Below are 12,790 nucleotides of genomic sequence, written 5' to 3' on the forward strand. Positions count from 1 at the left end.
CACTCCCCTGGAGGCTGTTTTCACTGCCTGCTCGTTTATGTTGTATTGAGCAGGGTTGCTTAAAGCTGAAGACAAGGCGAAATTCCAAGCTGGAGTGAAGAGGTTGGCTCACGTGGCTGCTACGCTGGCGGACAGGCCCTTCACTCGCGACAGGCTTCTCTTGGATGACAGGGATGGGATCCAGATTGGCTAGCTGGATCTGCTCCTTGGGTCTCCTTTTAAGTCTTATGATCCACTGGGGTTTGATGCCCGCTGGATATTTGTCTCATGGTCGTGTTTTGGCTAGTCGTTTTGAGATAGTCGGATAGTCTCTTCCTGGGAACAGATGTTTTTATTTGGGTTGTGGCTTGTTTGTGTCATCAGGTTTTCGCCCCATGGCGGATGGCTCGCTCGAGAGTCATCATGCGGTGGGTTTTCTGATGATGCACCAGCTCGCTCCCCCCTTTCAGTCTCATTTAGCTTTTGCAGTCGGTCTTATCTCTAGGTCTGGTTTTCCTTAATGAAATGGTTAGCCTGATACTTTAACAGACTTGGTTACTACAGACTGATGTATTTCCGTTGATTGCAAAATTAATGGAAAGGGGTGTGAGCCCGATTGGAAAAAAAAAAAGGTAAAGCCTGTACGACCAATGGCGACGACGAGGCTCTTTCACCTGTGGTTTGGATCTGCGAGTCCTAGGCCAGTGGCGCGCGTGGCGCTTAGTGGAGTGCTAGTACCGACAATGGTGTGAAGCAGGGCGGCGAGAGGTTCCGGTTCGTGCCATATACCAGTGGCCCGGGAGGCTAGGTTTAGTTGGCACCATCATGATATTTACTCAAAGGAAATGTTTCATGAGGTTTAAAAGACGAGACTACTTTGACAAAACTGCAATGTGATGTCCTGGGACATGTAACTGCAACATTGCAACATGACGGCCAGGGAGCCATTGGAAAACTAGCATGTACTATCTGGTGTGGCATTTCTTCTTTTATATTGCAACTAGTAGAGGATTTTTTTTTTAGCCGAGAAAACTAGTAGAGTGAAAAATTGATCAATTATACAGTAAAAAAATGTACGTCTTTCTTCTTCCTTTTTTATCCCAAGAAATTACAACTCTTTCGAAGCATTTTTATCCCGATGAATTACACCTCTTTCTTCTTCCTTTCTTCCCTTGCACGGTTTTTACATACAATTTACAGTTGCGATTGTCTTTCTTCTTCCTTTCTACTACAATGTACACTAATTCCCCAACTACTCACTGCCATCAATCTCTTCATCACCATGGCAATTCCCTCGGAACAATCATTAATCATCGGTTCGCTACGAAGAGAAATAAGTCGGAGATCGAACGGCAGTTGATCAGCTACTGGCCTCTGCCATTCTCTCCAGAGTCGACAGGATTGGGAGCCACCTCATCCCCCTCCTGTCCACCGGCGGCCAGCTCGATCTCACCGGTTGCTGGGCTTGCCGTCCCCGACCACTCGCTCGTGTACGGCGCGCTGAGTGGGCTGCCGAGTTCACTCTGCGCGGCAAGAGGGGAGGCAACCGTGTCGTTCCGGACAGACACGGTGCTGCCGTCGTCCTTGACCCTGAAGGTGTGCGACGAGGGGTCCTTGTCGTCGAAGAGCTTGAACAAACTCGAGAGCCAGTCCTTCCAGGACAAGTGCGGCGGGAGCTCCCGTCGGTTGGCCGCGACAAAGGTGGCGAGGTGGACGACGCAGCAGAGGAGCGAGGTGGCGCCGGTGATGAGGAACAGACCCCAGAAGCTGTTAAAGCTGAGGCTGTTGGACGTGAACGGCCCGCTATCCTGCGTAGCACCATCGTCGTTGGGGTCGCCGAACCACTTACGCTCGATCATGTTCATCTCATCGCTTTCGGTGAGCTTTAGGATGGCCTGCGACAGGTCCGTCACGTACGGCGACCCCTTGGGGAACGCGAACCCGAACCCGCCGGTCTTGTTGAGCGGTCCCGTCATGGTGAAGTTGTCGCGGTAGGTCTTGAGGAAGATCCTGAGGTAGGGCGTCTCATTTACGACGGCGCCAATGGTGCCGTTGAGCAGGCACTCATGGATGGTCTGCGAGTTCGGGTACCGCACGAGCCTTCCCTGCGGGAAACCCGACGCCATCATGGCCCTGAGCACGAAGGAGTTGTTCATGACCCCGACCATCGCCGTGCCCCGCTGCAGCTCGCGGTAGTCGGCCACGGCCGGCTCCAGCTGCGGCACCGTGAGCATGGACGTGAGGCTCGCCGTGTAGCTGGACTGCAGGATGAGCACCACGAAGACCCACACGAGCACCACGAACCTGGAGAGGTTGCTCTTGAGCGTCTCCCTGTGGGCGAAGACGAGGGTGGAGAAGCCGAAGTAGAGGAGCGTGCCGACCTGGTAGGAGGCCGGCCCGCGGAACTCGAGGTTGGCGCGGTGCTCGATGGCCCAGACCACGAAGCCGGTGAAGAGGAAGAAGGCGGCGCTGACGAGCCAGAGGTCGTAGCGGAGCGGCTTGAGGAAGACCCACGTCCGCTTGTTGCTCCGCTGGTCGCGCACCCGCACCAACATGGCGATGGCCGTCGCCGCGTAAGGCAGCGTGAAGTCCACGTGGTTCGACCGGTTCGCCGTCATGGTGATGTCCGCCACCGCCGCATCGAACGTCTGCAGAAAAGGACGGGTCGACAAGGCTGATTAATTGATCAAAAATTTGCTCAATTGAAAGAAATCTTTGGCATGTAATGTGAAAATTGATGGGTCTACACATAATCTGAAAGGCCTCTTATTCACAACAAATATAGCTTTGATAATTGATAATGATATGGTATGCAGTTCATATTAAAACATCCAGCATCCGAGTCATTTGTTTAGCCTAAAAACAGCGACCGATACGACCAATACGCCCGGCAATGCAGCCGATATGAGTTATCCATGCATCTTGAGAACTGGGCAGCAGCCCAATGGCAAGGTGATAGTGGTGCATCCTTAGGCTGGTCGTAATGGTACTATCATACTTCATCCATTCTACAATGTAGTGCTTTTTTTATCCCCATGCTTCAACTTTGACCGTAAATTTAACTACCAAAACCGATTGCGGCGGGAGCAAAAATTATATCAGTGAATTCGTATTCAAAAGAAGTTTTCAATTATATAATTTTTTCTCCCGCCGCAGTTGGTCCCGTTGGTTAAATTTATGATCAAAATTGGACCTCGGGAAGCGCGGGCGCACTATATTTTGGAATGGAGGGAGTATCTAGTATCATGCACGCCAACTAGGCAATTTTGATAAGGTGTCATAACAGTAAATGAAGAAAGAGATGGTGGAGTATTATATCATAATACCGTATCATAATAAATGCTATACTACTTTATGTCATACAAGGCAATCAATAGAGAACTACATGATACTAACATATGATAGGCTGATTATAGTGGGGAGTAACTTATACTAGTGTCATGCATATGACACTATTCTAAGTTACCACCTTCATAGTGCAAAGTAACATACTAGTATCCCTAAAAAAAGTAACATACTAGTAGTGTCATATGTGGCTTCATTTAATGGCTTGTAGACTCATCTTATCTCGGGAAGCGATATGTTACAGTAGTAACATATTATGTTACCACTTCTCATTAACTACATGTCACATCAGCAAAAGTTTCTCGAAATGCGTTATGTTACTATCTAAGTTACTCCCACTATAACTAGTCTTAGAGAGGTAATATCATATGCATGATACTAGTATATGATACTTCATATTACAATCAGCCTTATTGACCGGTGTTCGACTCATGTCGGAAGCGAATTTACGCGATCTCATCGGGATGATCCTTCTTCTGTAGTGCTAGATCTCATCTTCTTATTTTATAGTTATATCCAATGCATGTTCGGCGTGGTCGCCCATCGTTTTCGGCGACGGTAGCGGTCGACCTTGGCGTGTCACCTCCTCCAAATCCAAACAAAAACAAAAGGAAAAGAGTGCATACATGTTTCACACATGCACGACTTTTTCTACGCTAAATGGAACCCGGACCAGCCAAGCAGGGTCCTATATATTCCTAGTGGCCTAGTAGGATGACAAGGACCTCTCGTGCTACTATACAAAACTGCAACGAGTTGTTGCTAATTTAAGCAGAGTACATAATCATCATCAGTTGCTTAATCGCTTACCGCCAGAGGAGATCACCCGAGCAGGATTCGATTCCCAAAACAAGCAGCGTGGGTACACGACTACAGATTCCAGTGCAGATCCCAATCTTCTGAGACGACGTGGAAGTGTGGGATGTGATGTCGTCAATCGTGACATACTGGGCTCACGTTAGCAGGGCACACATCATGCCTTGCTAGGTTCCAAACTACAGATGTGGTACTACAAAATGAGTAATGTTACACCTACGTAAAATTAATGTATGGTTTTAACGTAAAAAAAGACGTGGAAACAAGGGATTGATTCGATGGGGATGGAAGGGCCCACCCTCTTGAAAATCAGACGACTTAAAACTACCCAAATTGAAAGTTTAAGCTATTGCTGATACGGTTTTTCTTTTCTATAAAGGAGAGAGAGTACTTTTTTATCATTCTCTATAAAAAAAGAGCACCCTTTAGCAACAACTTGCATAACAAATATTCACTTGTATCAAAATATAAGACCTTTTTTTAGACTCCATTTGTATCAACAAACAGCTTATATTTTGATATAGAAGGAGTACGAGTTAACAAGGGTGAAAGGTTGTTTAGGTTTCATGCACTAGATCATGAGGCACTGGTAATAAATGCTCTAGCGTGCACTAGTTTTCCTAATACGTGTTGCAATGTTTAAAAACCATCATTATAGACCTTTGCTTTTGCAATATTCCCATTTTACGTACAAAAAGCATATATACAAACAATATAGTACTTGCTCCAATTAATATTACTTGTTGCTGCTTTAGTATAACTTTAATACAAGTAATACGGATTGGAGGGAGTACACTAAATCGACACATTGTTTTTCAAGAAAGTCATTGTGAGTTATCTAATGAATAAATGAACACATTGTTTTTACCGCGTAGGTATCTAATAAATACTATTCTCTCCGATTCATAATAAATGTCGTAATTTTAAACTAAGGCTGAACTAATCTTAGTTCAAAACTATGACCCTTATTTTGAATAGGAGGGAGTAGTAAGATAGAAAATAATAAAATATATAATGAATCCATATACGTAAGAGGACCAACGGTCTATTACTTCTATGGCATATACGTACTCCCTCAGTTTCAAAAGGTATATCTGGGGTTTTTAAAAGTCAAACATGTGAATGTTTGGATCAAGGTTTTAGAAAAAATATATCAATATCTACTATATCAAATTTGTACATTAGATCCATCACGAAAAATATTTTCATAATTTGTGATTTTATATTGTATTAAGGGTCCTCTTACGTATATGGATTCATTGTAAATATCGATACTTAATTTCATACTCCCTTACATTATGGGATGGAGGGAGTAATCTTGATCAAACATACACAAGTTTGACTTGCATGAAAATCAGTACACTTTATATTCTAAAATGGAGGTAGTATATAGGTTGACATGTCTCCGGTCCATGGATATGGATGTTAACCAACAACTTATTGATAACACTGACGTTTTCAAAGGGAATAGGAAACCTTGATAGCAATGGTATACTGGCATTCAATGGTCAACTGGCCTAACTCCGCAAAAACAAAACGGTCAACTGGCTTAATGGCTAGGAATATTATTCAAGTCAAAATATCCGTCAAAGAAACTTGAACAAGGTATGTCCAAAAACTCTCTTCCCACCCAAACATGTACTGCATGGTGTGTAGTCTAGTCTATGCTGGTCCACACACCTATTTTTCTCTCACAAAAAGGATAGTCAAATCTCAGGGCTCAACCCTGGACAAGCGGTGGAAACTACCAAGCTAGAGTACGGTAGGGCGCAAAGGGAATTTCCAGTGGAGCGGTGAAATGCATTGAGATCGGAAAGAACACCAACGGCGAAAACACTACTCTTGTTATCAAGTTGACCCTTGCTAATATCTTGACACTTATAAGTACTAGCATATCTGTGCATGATATACGTTTATATTTTGTACACTAAAATAGTTCGAACCAGCATGGAGCAGTGATCCAAATTTTATTTTACGTAACGTGTAACTTGCATATCATCACGTCAGGATAGAAAATGGTGGTTAATTGAAGTGATGTGCTGCTTAAGAACGACTATAGTAGTAGTAGTAGTGCAGAACTTAAAAAACATGTGATGATTAAGGAGTGCGACTTACCCCATTGCCAACGGCTTGTACAAGGTCGTCGTAGGGCATGGACGCCGCCTTGACGTACTCGAACGGCAGCGCGTAGGGCAGCAGCCGCACCGCCGCCTCGAACACCTCGATCACGAACCCGCTCGCCGTCGTCTGGTTCGTCGCCGGATCCACCTCCAGCCGCACGATCGGCTTGTAGCTGTCCGACACGTTCCCCGGCACCGCCACCCGCAGCTTCCGCGCGCTCGTCGGCTGCACCCACCCCGTCGGCCGGACCGTCGAATCTCCCGGCCAGATCACCGGCCGGAGCTCGCCGCTCGACTCGTTGGATCCGCTGTCCACCTGCCGGCTCAGCCCGTGCCGGGCCGACCAGAACCCGATGATCCTCTCTCTTCCGCTGTCCATGATGTTCACCACCTGGAACGCCGGCACGGCGAGCTCGCCGTTGACGAGCTCGAACTTGCCTCCGAGGCCGTCGAATTTCGTATCGTTGATAGCTCGGAGGAAGCTGGGGCCCGATCTTGACTTGCCGAGCCCGGCGATGTCGGTGGGGCCGCCCTTGCCGCCTACCAGCCCCGGCGGCGACGATAAGTCGCCGGGGCTGAGCCGCTCTGCCGCGGACGCGACGGCCCACGCGGCGTCGTACGCCCACAGAGCGTAGCAGCCCATCACGGCTTGCGCCGGCTCGGCGTCCCGGTGGTCGCGCATGTACCGGTGCGCCCATCGTTTCTTGACGTCGCGCAGCCGCGTCGTGTGTGGCACGTGGGGCGTCAGCCCGATGACGCCCTGCGGCGGGTCGACGGAGCCGAGGAGGCCCGTGAGCCCGTCGGTGATGACCCACACGTAGCCCTCGGCCATCATGCCGGTCTCCACGGCGGCGGCGAACACGTTCTTCGCGAGCCCGGGGCGCGTGTGCAGCACGAAGACGCGCGTTTGCTCCGACTGCATGCGTAGCAGCGCCGCGGCGATGGCGTCGTGGGTCGCCGCGGCCGGGAGCGCGCAGCGGTAGGGGACCTCGGTGCGCTCGGCGGTGAGGGCGTCCACGAGGAAGGGCACGAAGGCGGCGCCGTAGTCGTCGTCCTGGTAGATGGGCACGACGCGGCGCCAGCCGAAGTGCGTGGCGAGCGCGGCGATGGCGTCGGCCTGCGACGCGTCGCTCAGCGCGGCCCGGGCGAAGAACGCCGCCGTGGCAGGCGACACCGACGGGCTGGTGGCCGAGAAGGACACGACGGGGAGCTGCGCCTGCGTGGCGAGGCCGGCGACGAAGGCCGACTCGACGGACGACTGCGGGCCGAGGATGGCGCGCGCTCCCTGGACCGTCATCAGCTGCAGCGCTGCACGCACGCAGCAAGGCAAGAACACGCGGCGTCAGAACAACGACCGCGGAAACGCTCTGGTGCGTGGAGCGTGGAGAGGATCAGAATTCAGAAGCGTTGTCAGTCCATACCGGCGGACGCGGCGGCGACGACGTCTCCGCCGGAGTCGTGCTGCAGGATCCGAACCCGGACGGAGGAGTTGGGGTAGGCGGCGTAGAAGTCTTCCAGGGCCATGGGGATTGTGGTGGTGGCGATCTTGCCGACTGGCGAGCCGGCGTCGACGATGAACCCCACCTTGACCTCCGTCGGCGTGGTCGGCTGCGCCCGCGACGTCAACAGGATCGAGGCGGCGAGGCATGCCAGGAGGAAGCGAGCGTGGGCGTCCCCAAGCCCAGCCATGGGAGAGGGATCAGAGCAGTCAACTGCTTCGTCGTGGGAAGAAATTGTTTGGTCCGCGAAGACGGACGCCCTGCGCTGCGTGGCAGCTTTGTATAGTCACCACATGTGTAGAGAGCCTCGTTTCTTTTTGGTTGGATCGGATGCTGATTTGCGCGCGTGCAAGTTGGGCAACAAAAATCCTACACTTACGGGAGGCAATTGGGTGGAACAGAAACTTGGAAGTGGTCGTCAACACGCTAATAGGGCCTGAACTAGAGAAGGGTCAAAGATGTCGCTGAAAGGGCTACGATGGGCTCCAGTTTTAGATGATCACAGAAAGTTACTGAGAGAGCTCGGGGAGGTTACCTTGAGCATTGTAACAGAGAGTCTAATATTGTTTTTTTTACATGAGAGAGTCTAATGTTGTTGCTCATGAGCTAACTGAGTGGGGGTGTGCAAATGGTGGATGCACTTCCGGTTTTTATTGCTAAATTTTTAGCAGACGATGTAAGCATTGTTTCAGTTTTATAATAAAGTTATGTGAATTTGATTTAGTTCTTAATTGATTCGATTTAAGAATTTTAAAATATCTACGAGGCCTTCCCATGAAAGAAAAATACTACTCTTTGCAAAGGTCACTTGTACCTTTCCGGGTTGTGACAAGTGTCACATTGTATGTGCGCCATTTGTCGCTACCATGGAGTTTTCTTTTTCGTACGTTCATTTATTTAAAATATTTTATCTCTCAAACCGCATGTTCATGTCTTGAACGTTTTTATCATTGGATTCCTCGCTCGAGATCATCAAAACTAGATCTCATATTGATAAGTTTTTGGAAATTGGCAATGGCTCCTAGGTGCATATGCACCCATTGTCTAAATACACATTTTGAAAAGTTGAAAATTTTCTAACGAAAATCCCGCGTGTATATCCGGACATTCTATGTGCGTGCACAAAGTTTTCGGTGAAAAATGAGGTTTTTTGTGGCTTGTGTAAAAAGACAATTTCTGATGCTTCATTACAACTATTCATTTTGCATTTCTTTATCTTTTTTACACAAGCCAGAAAAAACATCATTTTTCACCGAAACTTTGTGCATGCACATAGAATGTCCGGATATATCCGTGGGATTTTTTTCTGAATTTTTCAACTTTTCAAAATGTATATTTAGACAATGAGTGCATATGCACCTAGGAGCCAAAACACCGCGAAGAACTAATTTTAAATAAAAAAAATCAAAGTGGGAGCATGTTTTTTCCACGAGAAGTGGGAGCACATTTTTTTTCATAATCGTGTCTTTCGTGGAAGCAAATACGTGCTTCCACGAGAAGTAAATTTGTGCCTCCTAAGGAAGGAAAAAAAGAAAACACGTTTTTTTCTTTTGCGAGAGGCACGGTCATGCCTTTCGGATAAGCAAATTCGTGTCTCCACGAGAAGTAAATCTGTACCTCTCATGAAAGAAAAAAAAGATGTGTTTTTTTTCATTTTCACAGAGACACGCCGTGCCTCGTGAAAGCAAATTCGTGCATTCACGAGAAGTAAATAAGTGCCTCTTGTGGTAGAAAAAAAATAAAAATGCATTTTTTTCTTTCATGAGAGACGCGGAGGCTCGCGAGAGGTTTTTTCCTTTTTCGAGAGGCACAGTCATGCCTCTCACGAAAGAAATAAAAAAGATAATGTATTTTTTTCCTTTTTCGAGTGCTTCTCGCGAAAGCAAATCCGTGTCTTAACGAGAAGTAAATCCGCGCCTATCGCTAAAGAAGAAAAATGCGTATTTTCCAAAAAAAGAAAGGGTCCAAAACCTACGAAAAGCCGATTTTTTTAAAAAACAAACATATAAAAGTTGAAAACGCATTACAAAAAATAAAAAATATCCAGAGGAAGCGCCTGAAGCGCGACATGTGACAGCAGCTAAAAACACACTAGGTGACGCGTTCCCATCCCATCTCAAGTTTCCTGATTTTCCTTGAAATCGCTAGAAGGTCCAGAGAGCTCCTACACGGCGCCTTAAGCGCCGGTTAAACTTATTGGCGCCTATACGCATGGTCACATAGGCCAGCCCATTAAAGCACAACGCTCGCTCCGATCGCATGCTCAGTCTGTTCATCTGATTGCTCGGTTGACCTTGACAACAAACCATTTGACTTGTTGAATGTTGGCTTTTAAAATTAAAAAATTGTGAATTTGATTTTTTCAAGAATTTGATAAATAAAAGTTCAGGAATTTGAAAAAAGTTCATGAAGAAAAAAAATGCTCACAATTTTGAAAAAAACCAACCCTTAATAAACGTTCATGGAAAAAAAAATCATGACTGCAGAAAAGTTCATGAATTTGAAAAAGTTCATGAATTTCAAAACCTTCATGAAATTAAAAAAATGTTCATGAAAGATAAAAGAGTGCAAGAATTTTACAAAGTTCATGAATTTGGAGAAAAAATCATGAAAAGAAAGTTTGTGAATTTGAAAAAAAAATTGACGAATACAAGAAAAGTTCATAAATTTGAGAGAAAAAGGTTGGGGCGTGCTACGCGTCCACCGATCGATCTTTCTAAAAGATCGGACCGGTTGCGAGGCGTCAGATCTAGCGGATCGTGCAACTGATTGACGTCTTCATTATTGCAACAAAGGTCTTGTTGCAGATTTTTTTTTGCAACAAAGATCTTGTTACAGAAATGTTTTGCAATAATATTTTTTGCAACAGAGGACTTGTTGCGGATTTTTTTTACAACAGAAGTCTTCTTGTGATTTTTTTTGCAATAAAGGTGATGTTGCAGTATTTTTTTACCAGGTGAGGAGGCAGCCCAGGGGGCGGTGGCATCTCCCAGCTGCAAGTGATGCAGGGGCTCAAGTAGTGCGAGGCGACGAATTGGTCCACGGTGGCGGCAGACACGCCGGTGACGCTGTCGGGGGTTGGGTGCGACATATGCCAACGGATGGCTTATCATGGTGGGGGCGAGTAGAACGTCGCCGGTGCCTGAAAACGGGATGAGGCGAAGACATGCACGCCGGCGAATCTTACCCAGCTTCGGGGCTCTCCGGAGAGATAACACCCCTACTGCTGCTCTGCGGGGTCTCCGCATGATCACTATGGTCAAGTGTTTACACGGTTGCTCCTTGAGCTGGGTCTGGTGGTGGGAGAGGGCAAGGCTAGCTCTCTCCCTCTATCTGGTGTGGTATAGAACTACTGGGATCCAACCCTTTGCATGGGTGCCCTGGGGGGTTTATATAGGCCTACCCCCCAGGGGTACAATGGTAATTCGACTGGGCGCGGCCCCAGCCGTCAGTGCCTCCGACCTCCGACTTCTCCGCCGACTGCTGGGGCCCGCCGACTGGTGGGCCCCGCCGACTGGTCTGGTACGGAGCCGACAGGCCGCGTCCGCCGCGAGCGGGTCTTGCCGGCTGCTGATTACTGTAGTCGTGCTCCTGATGACGCAAGCTCGGTCATGGGGTCGTGGCAACAGCCCCGCCTCCTGGCGGGCGATCACTGTGGCCACTCCCCATCTCTTCTTGATTAATGGCGCGTGGGCCCCGGGGGAGGGCTCGGCCGACTCCCCCGGGGCCGACTCCCGACGGGTCCGACTGGCGGTTCTCCCGCCGTCTCCCGAGGTCTCGCTGACTGGTGGGCCCCGCTGCCTCCAGGCCGTACAGACAAGCCGTCGTGGGCGCAGGACCAGGTACAGTGATGCTGATGTCAGGGCCGGCTGGGCAACAGTGCCACGCCGCAGGGAGATCTTCCCTAGTACGGCGCGTTATAGCCATGCCTGCCCTTGGTAAGGGGCGGGGAGTGGGCTTCATTGTAGCTACGCCCCTGCCCCATCCCTCTCGATGAGGTCACGGTCTGTTGGAGTCGCTGGCCGACTCCCCAAAGCCAGCTTCTCTGGAAGTCGCCCCTGGGACTCGGCCGTGAGCGGGCAGTCGGCTGTCTTGCCGTAGACTCCCCAGGAGGCGGCTCTTCGCCCTGTGGTCTTGAGGGGCGCACCTGCCCCGATGTCTTGAAAGGTTGTGGGCTTCGGGTTGGCCTACCCGTGGCCCATTACTCCGACAGTAGTCCCCGAAGCTGGTGAGGCACCGCGGACGATCGGCTGAGAAGCCTCAGCAGTTTCTCTTTCCGGGTGCTCAACACACGGTCTTGATTGACTTCTGCTGGGCTGACTAGAAGGAGTCGGACTCGCCCAACTCGGACTCACTCAATTCTGACTTGCTCGGTAGTTCGAACGTCTCGGCGGGATTTCAAGTGGCGTGCTAGCTAAGCTTCCAGGCCGCCGCCCATTCTTGGCCTGTCACGCGAAGGCACGTGGCCAGGCCATCCTGCCAGCCCACGCACGCGACGGGACATGCCCGTAGGCGGGGCCCGCCACTACCGTGCCTCGGCGCCCGAGCGGATCCGCTGCGTCCCGGTGGACGGTTGGGATCCCCGTGAAGTTACTGCGCGCAGTAACTTTACGTGAATCGTGGGGGCGTGGGGTTGCGGGCACAGTAAATCCCCACGTCCGCCCCCTCGGCTTCGTAGCCCATGGGGCTATAAGTAGGGGGAAGAGGGGGGCACGCGTGCCCCTCCTTCCCACTACCCCTTGGTTTCTTCCTCCTCGCAGCTCCTCGCTCTCCTGCTTCCTCTTCTCTTCTTCGCCCTACCGCATGCCCAAGCTCCTCGCTCTCCTGCTTCCTCTTCTCTTCTTCGCCCTACCGCATGCCGCAGCGACAGCTCGCGATGAGCTCTTCCTCTGCGGCCACGCCTCCCTCGGTGCGCTTCGGCACCTGGGACGGTTCCGAAGTCCATGAAGACCACATCGAGTTTCTTCGCCGGACCCGTCGGCTTCCCGGCGAGGACCGCGTGCAGGTGCTTCTCGCGCCGGAGGGGGAGAT

At 49.7% G+C, this 12,790-nt stretch overlaps 1 protein-coding gene across 1 annotated transcript; it reads right to left on the bottom strand.

The window, feature by feature from the left end:
• Positions 1-1,106: 1,106 nt before the first annotated feature.
• On the bottom strand, positions 1,107-8,022 carry LOC119301649 (glutamate receptor 2.8-like). Its single transcript, XM_037578644.1, has 3 exons — positions 7,682-8,022; positions 6,256-7,568; positions 1,107-2,627 (listed from the first exon to the last, which is right to left on the bottom strand). Exons 1-3 carry the CDS (start codon positions 7,947-7,949, stop codon positions 1,344-1,346), a joined length of 2,865 nt encoding a protein of 954 aa, XP_037434541.1. The 5' UTR covers positions 7,950-8,022; the 3' UTR covers positions 1,107-1,343.
• Positions 8,023-12,790: the final 4,768 nt, after the last annotated feature.

This window comes from Triticum dicoccoides, chromosome 5A, assembly GCF_002162155.2.
Source record: "Triticum dicoccoides isolate Atlit2015 ecotype Zavitan chromosome 5A, WEW_v2.0, whole genome shotgun sequence".
In the NCBI taxonomy this organism is placed as follows: domain Eukaryota; kingdom Viridiplantae; phylum Streptophyta; class Magnoliopsida; order Poales; family Poaceae; genus Triticum; species Triticum dicoccoides.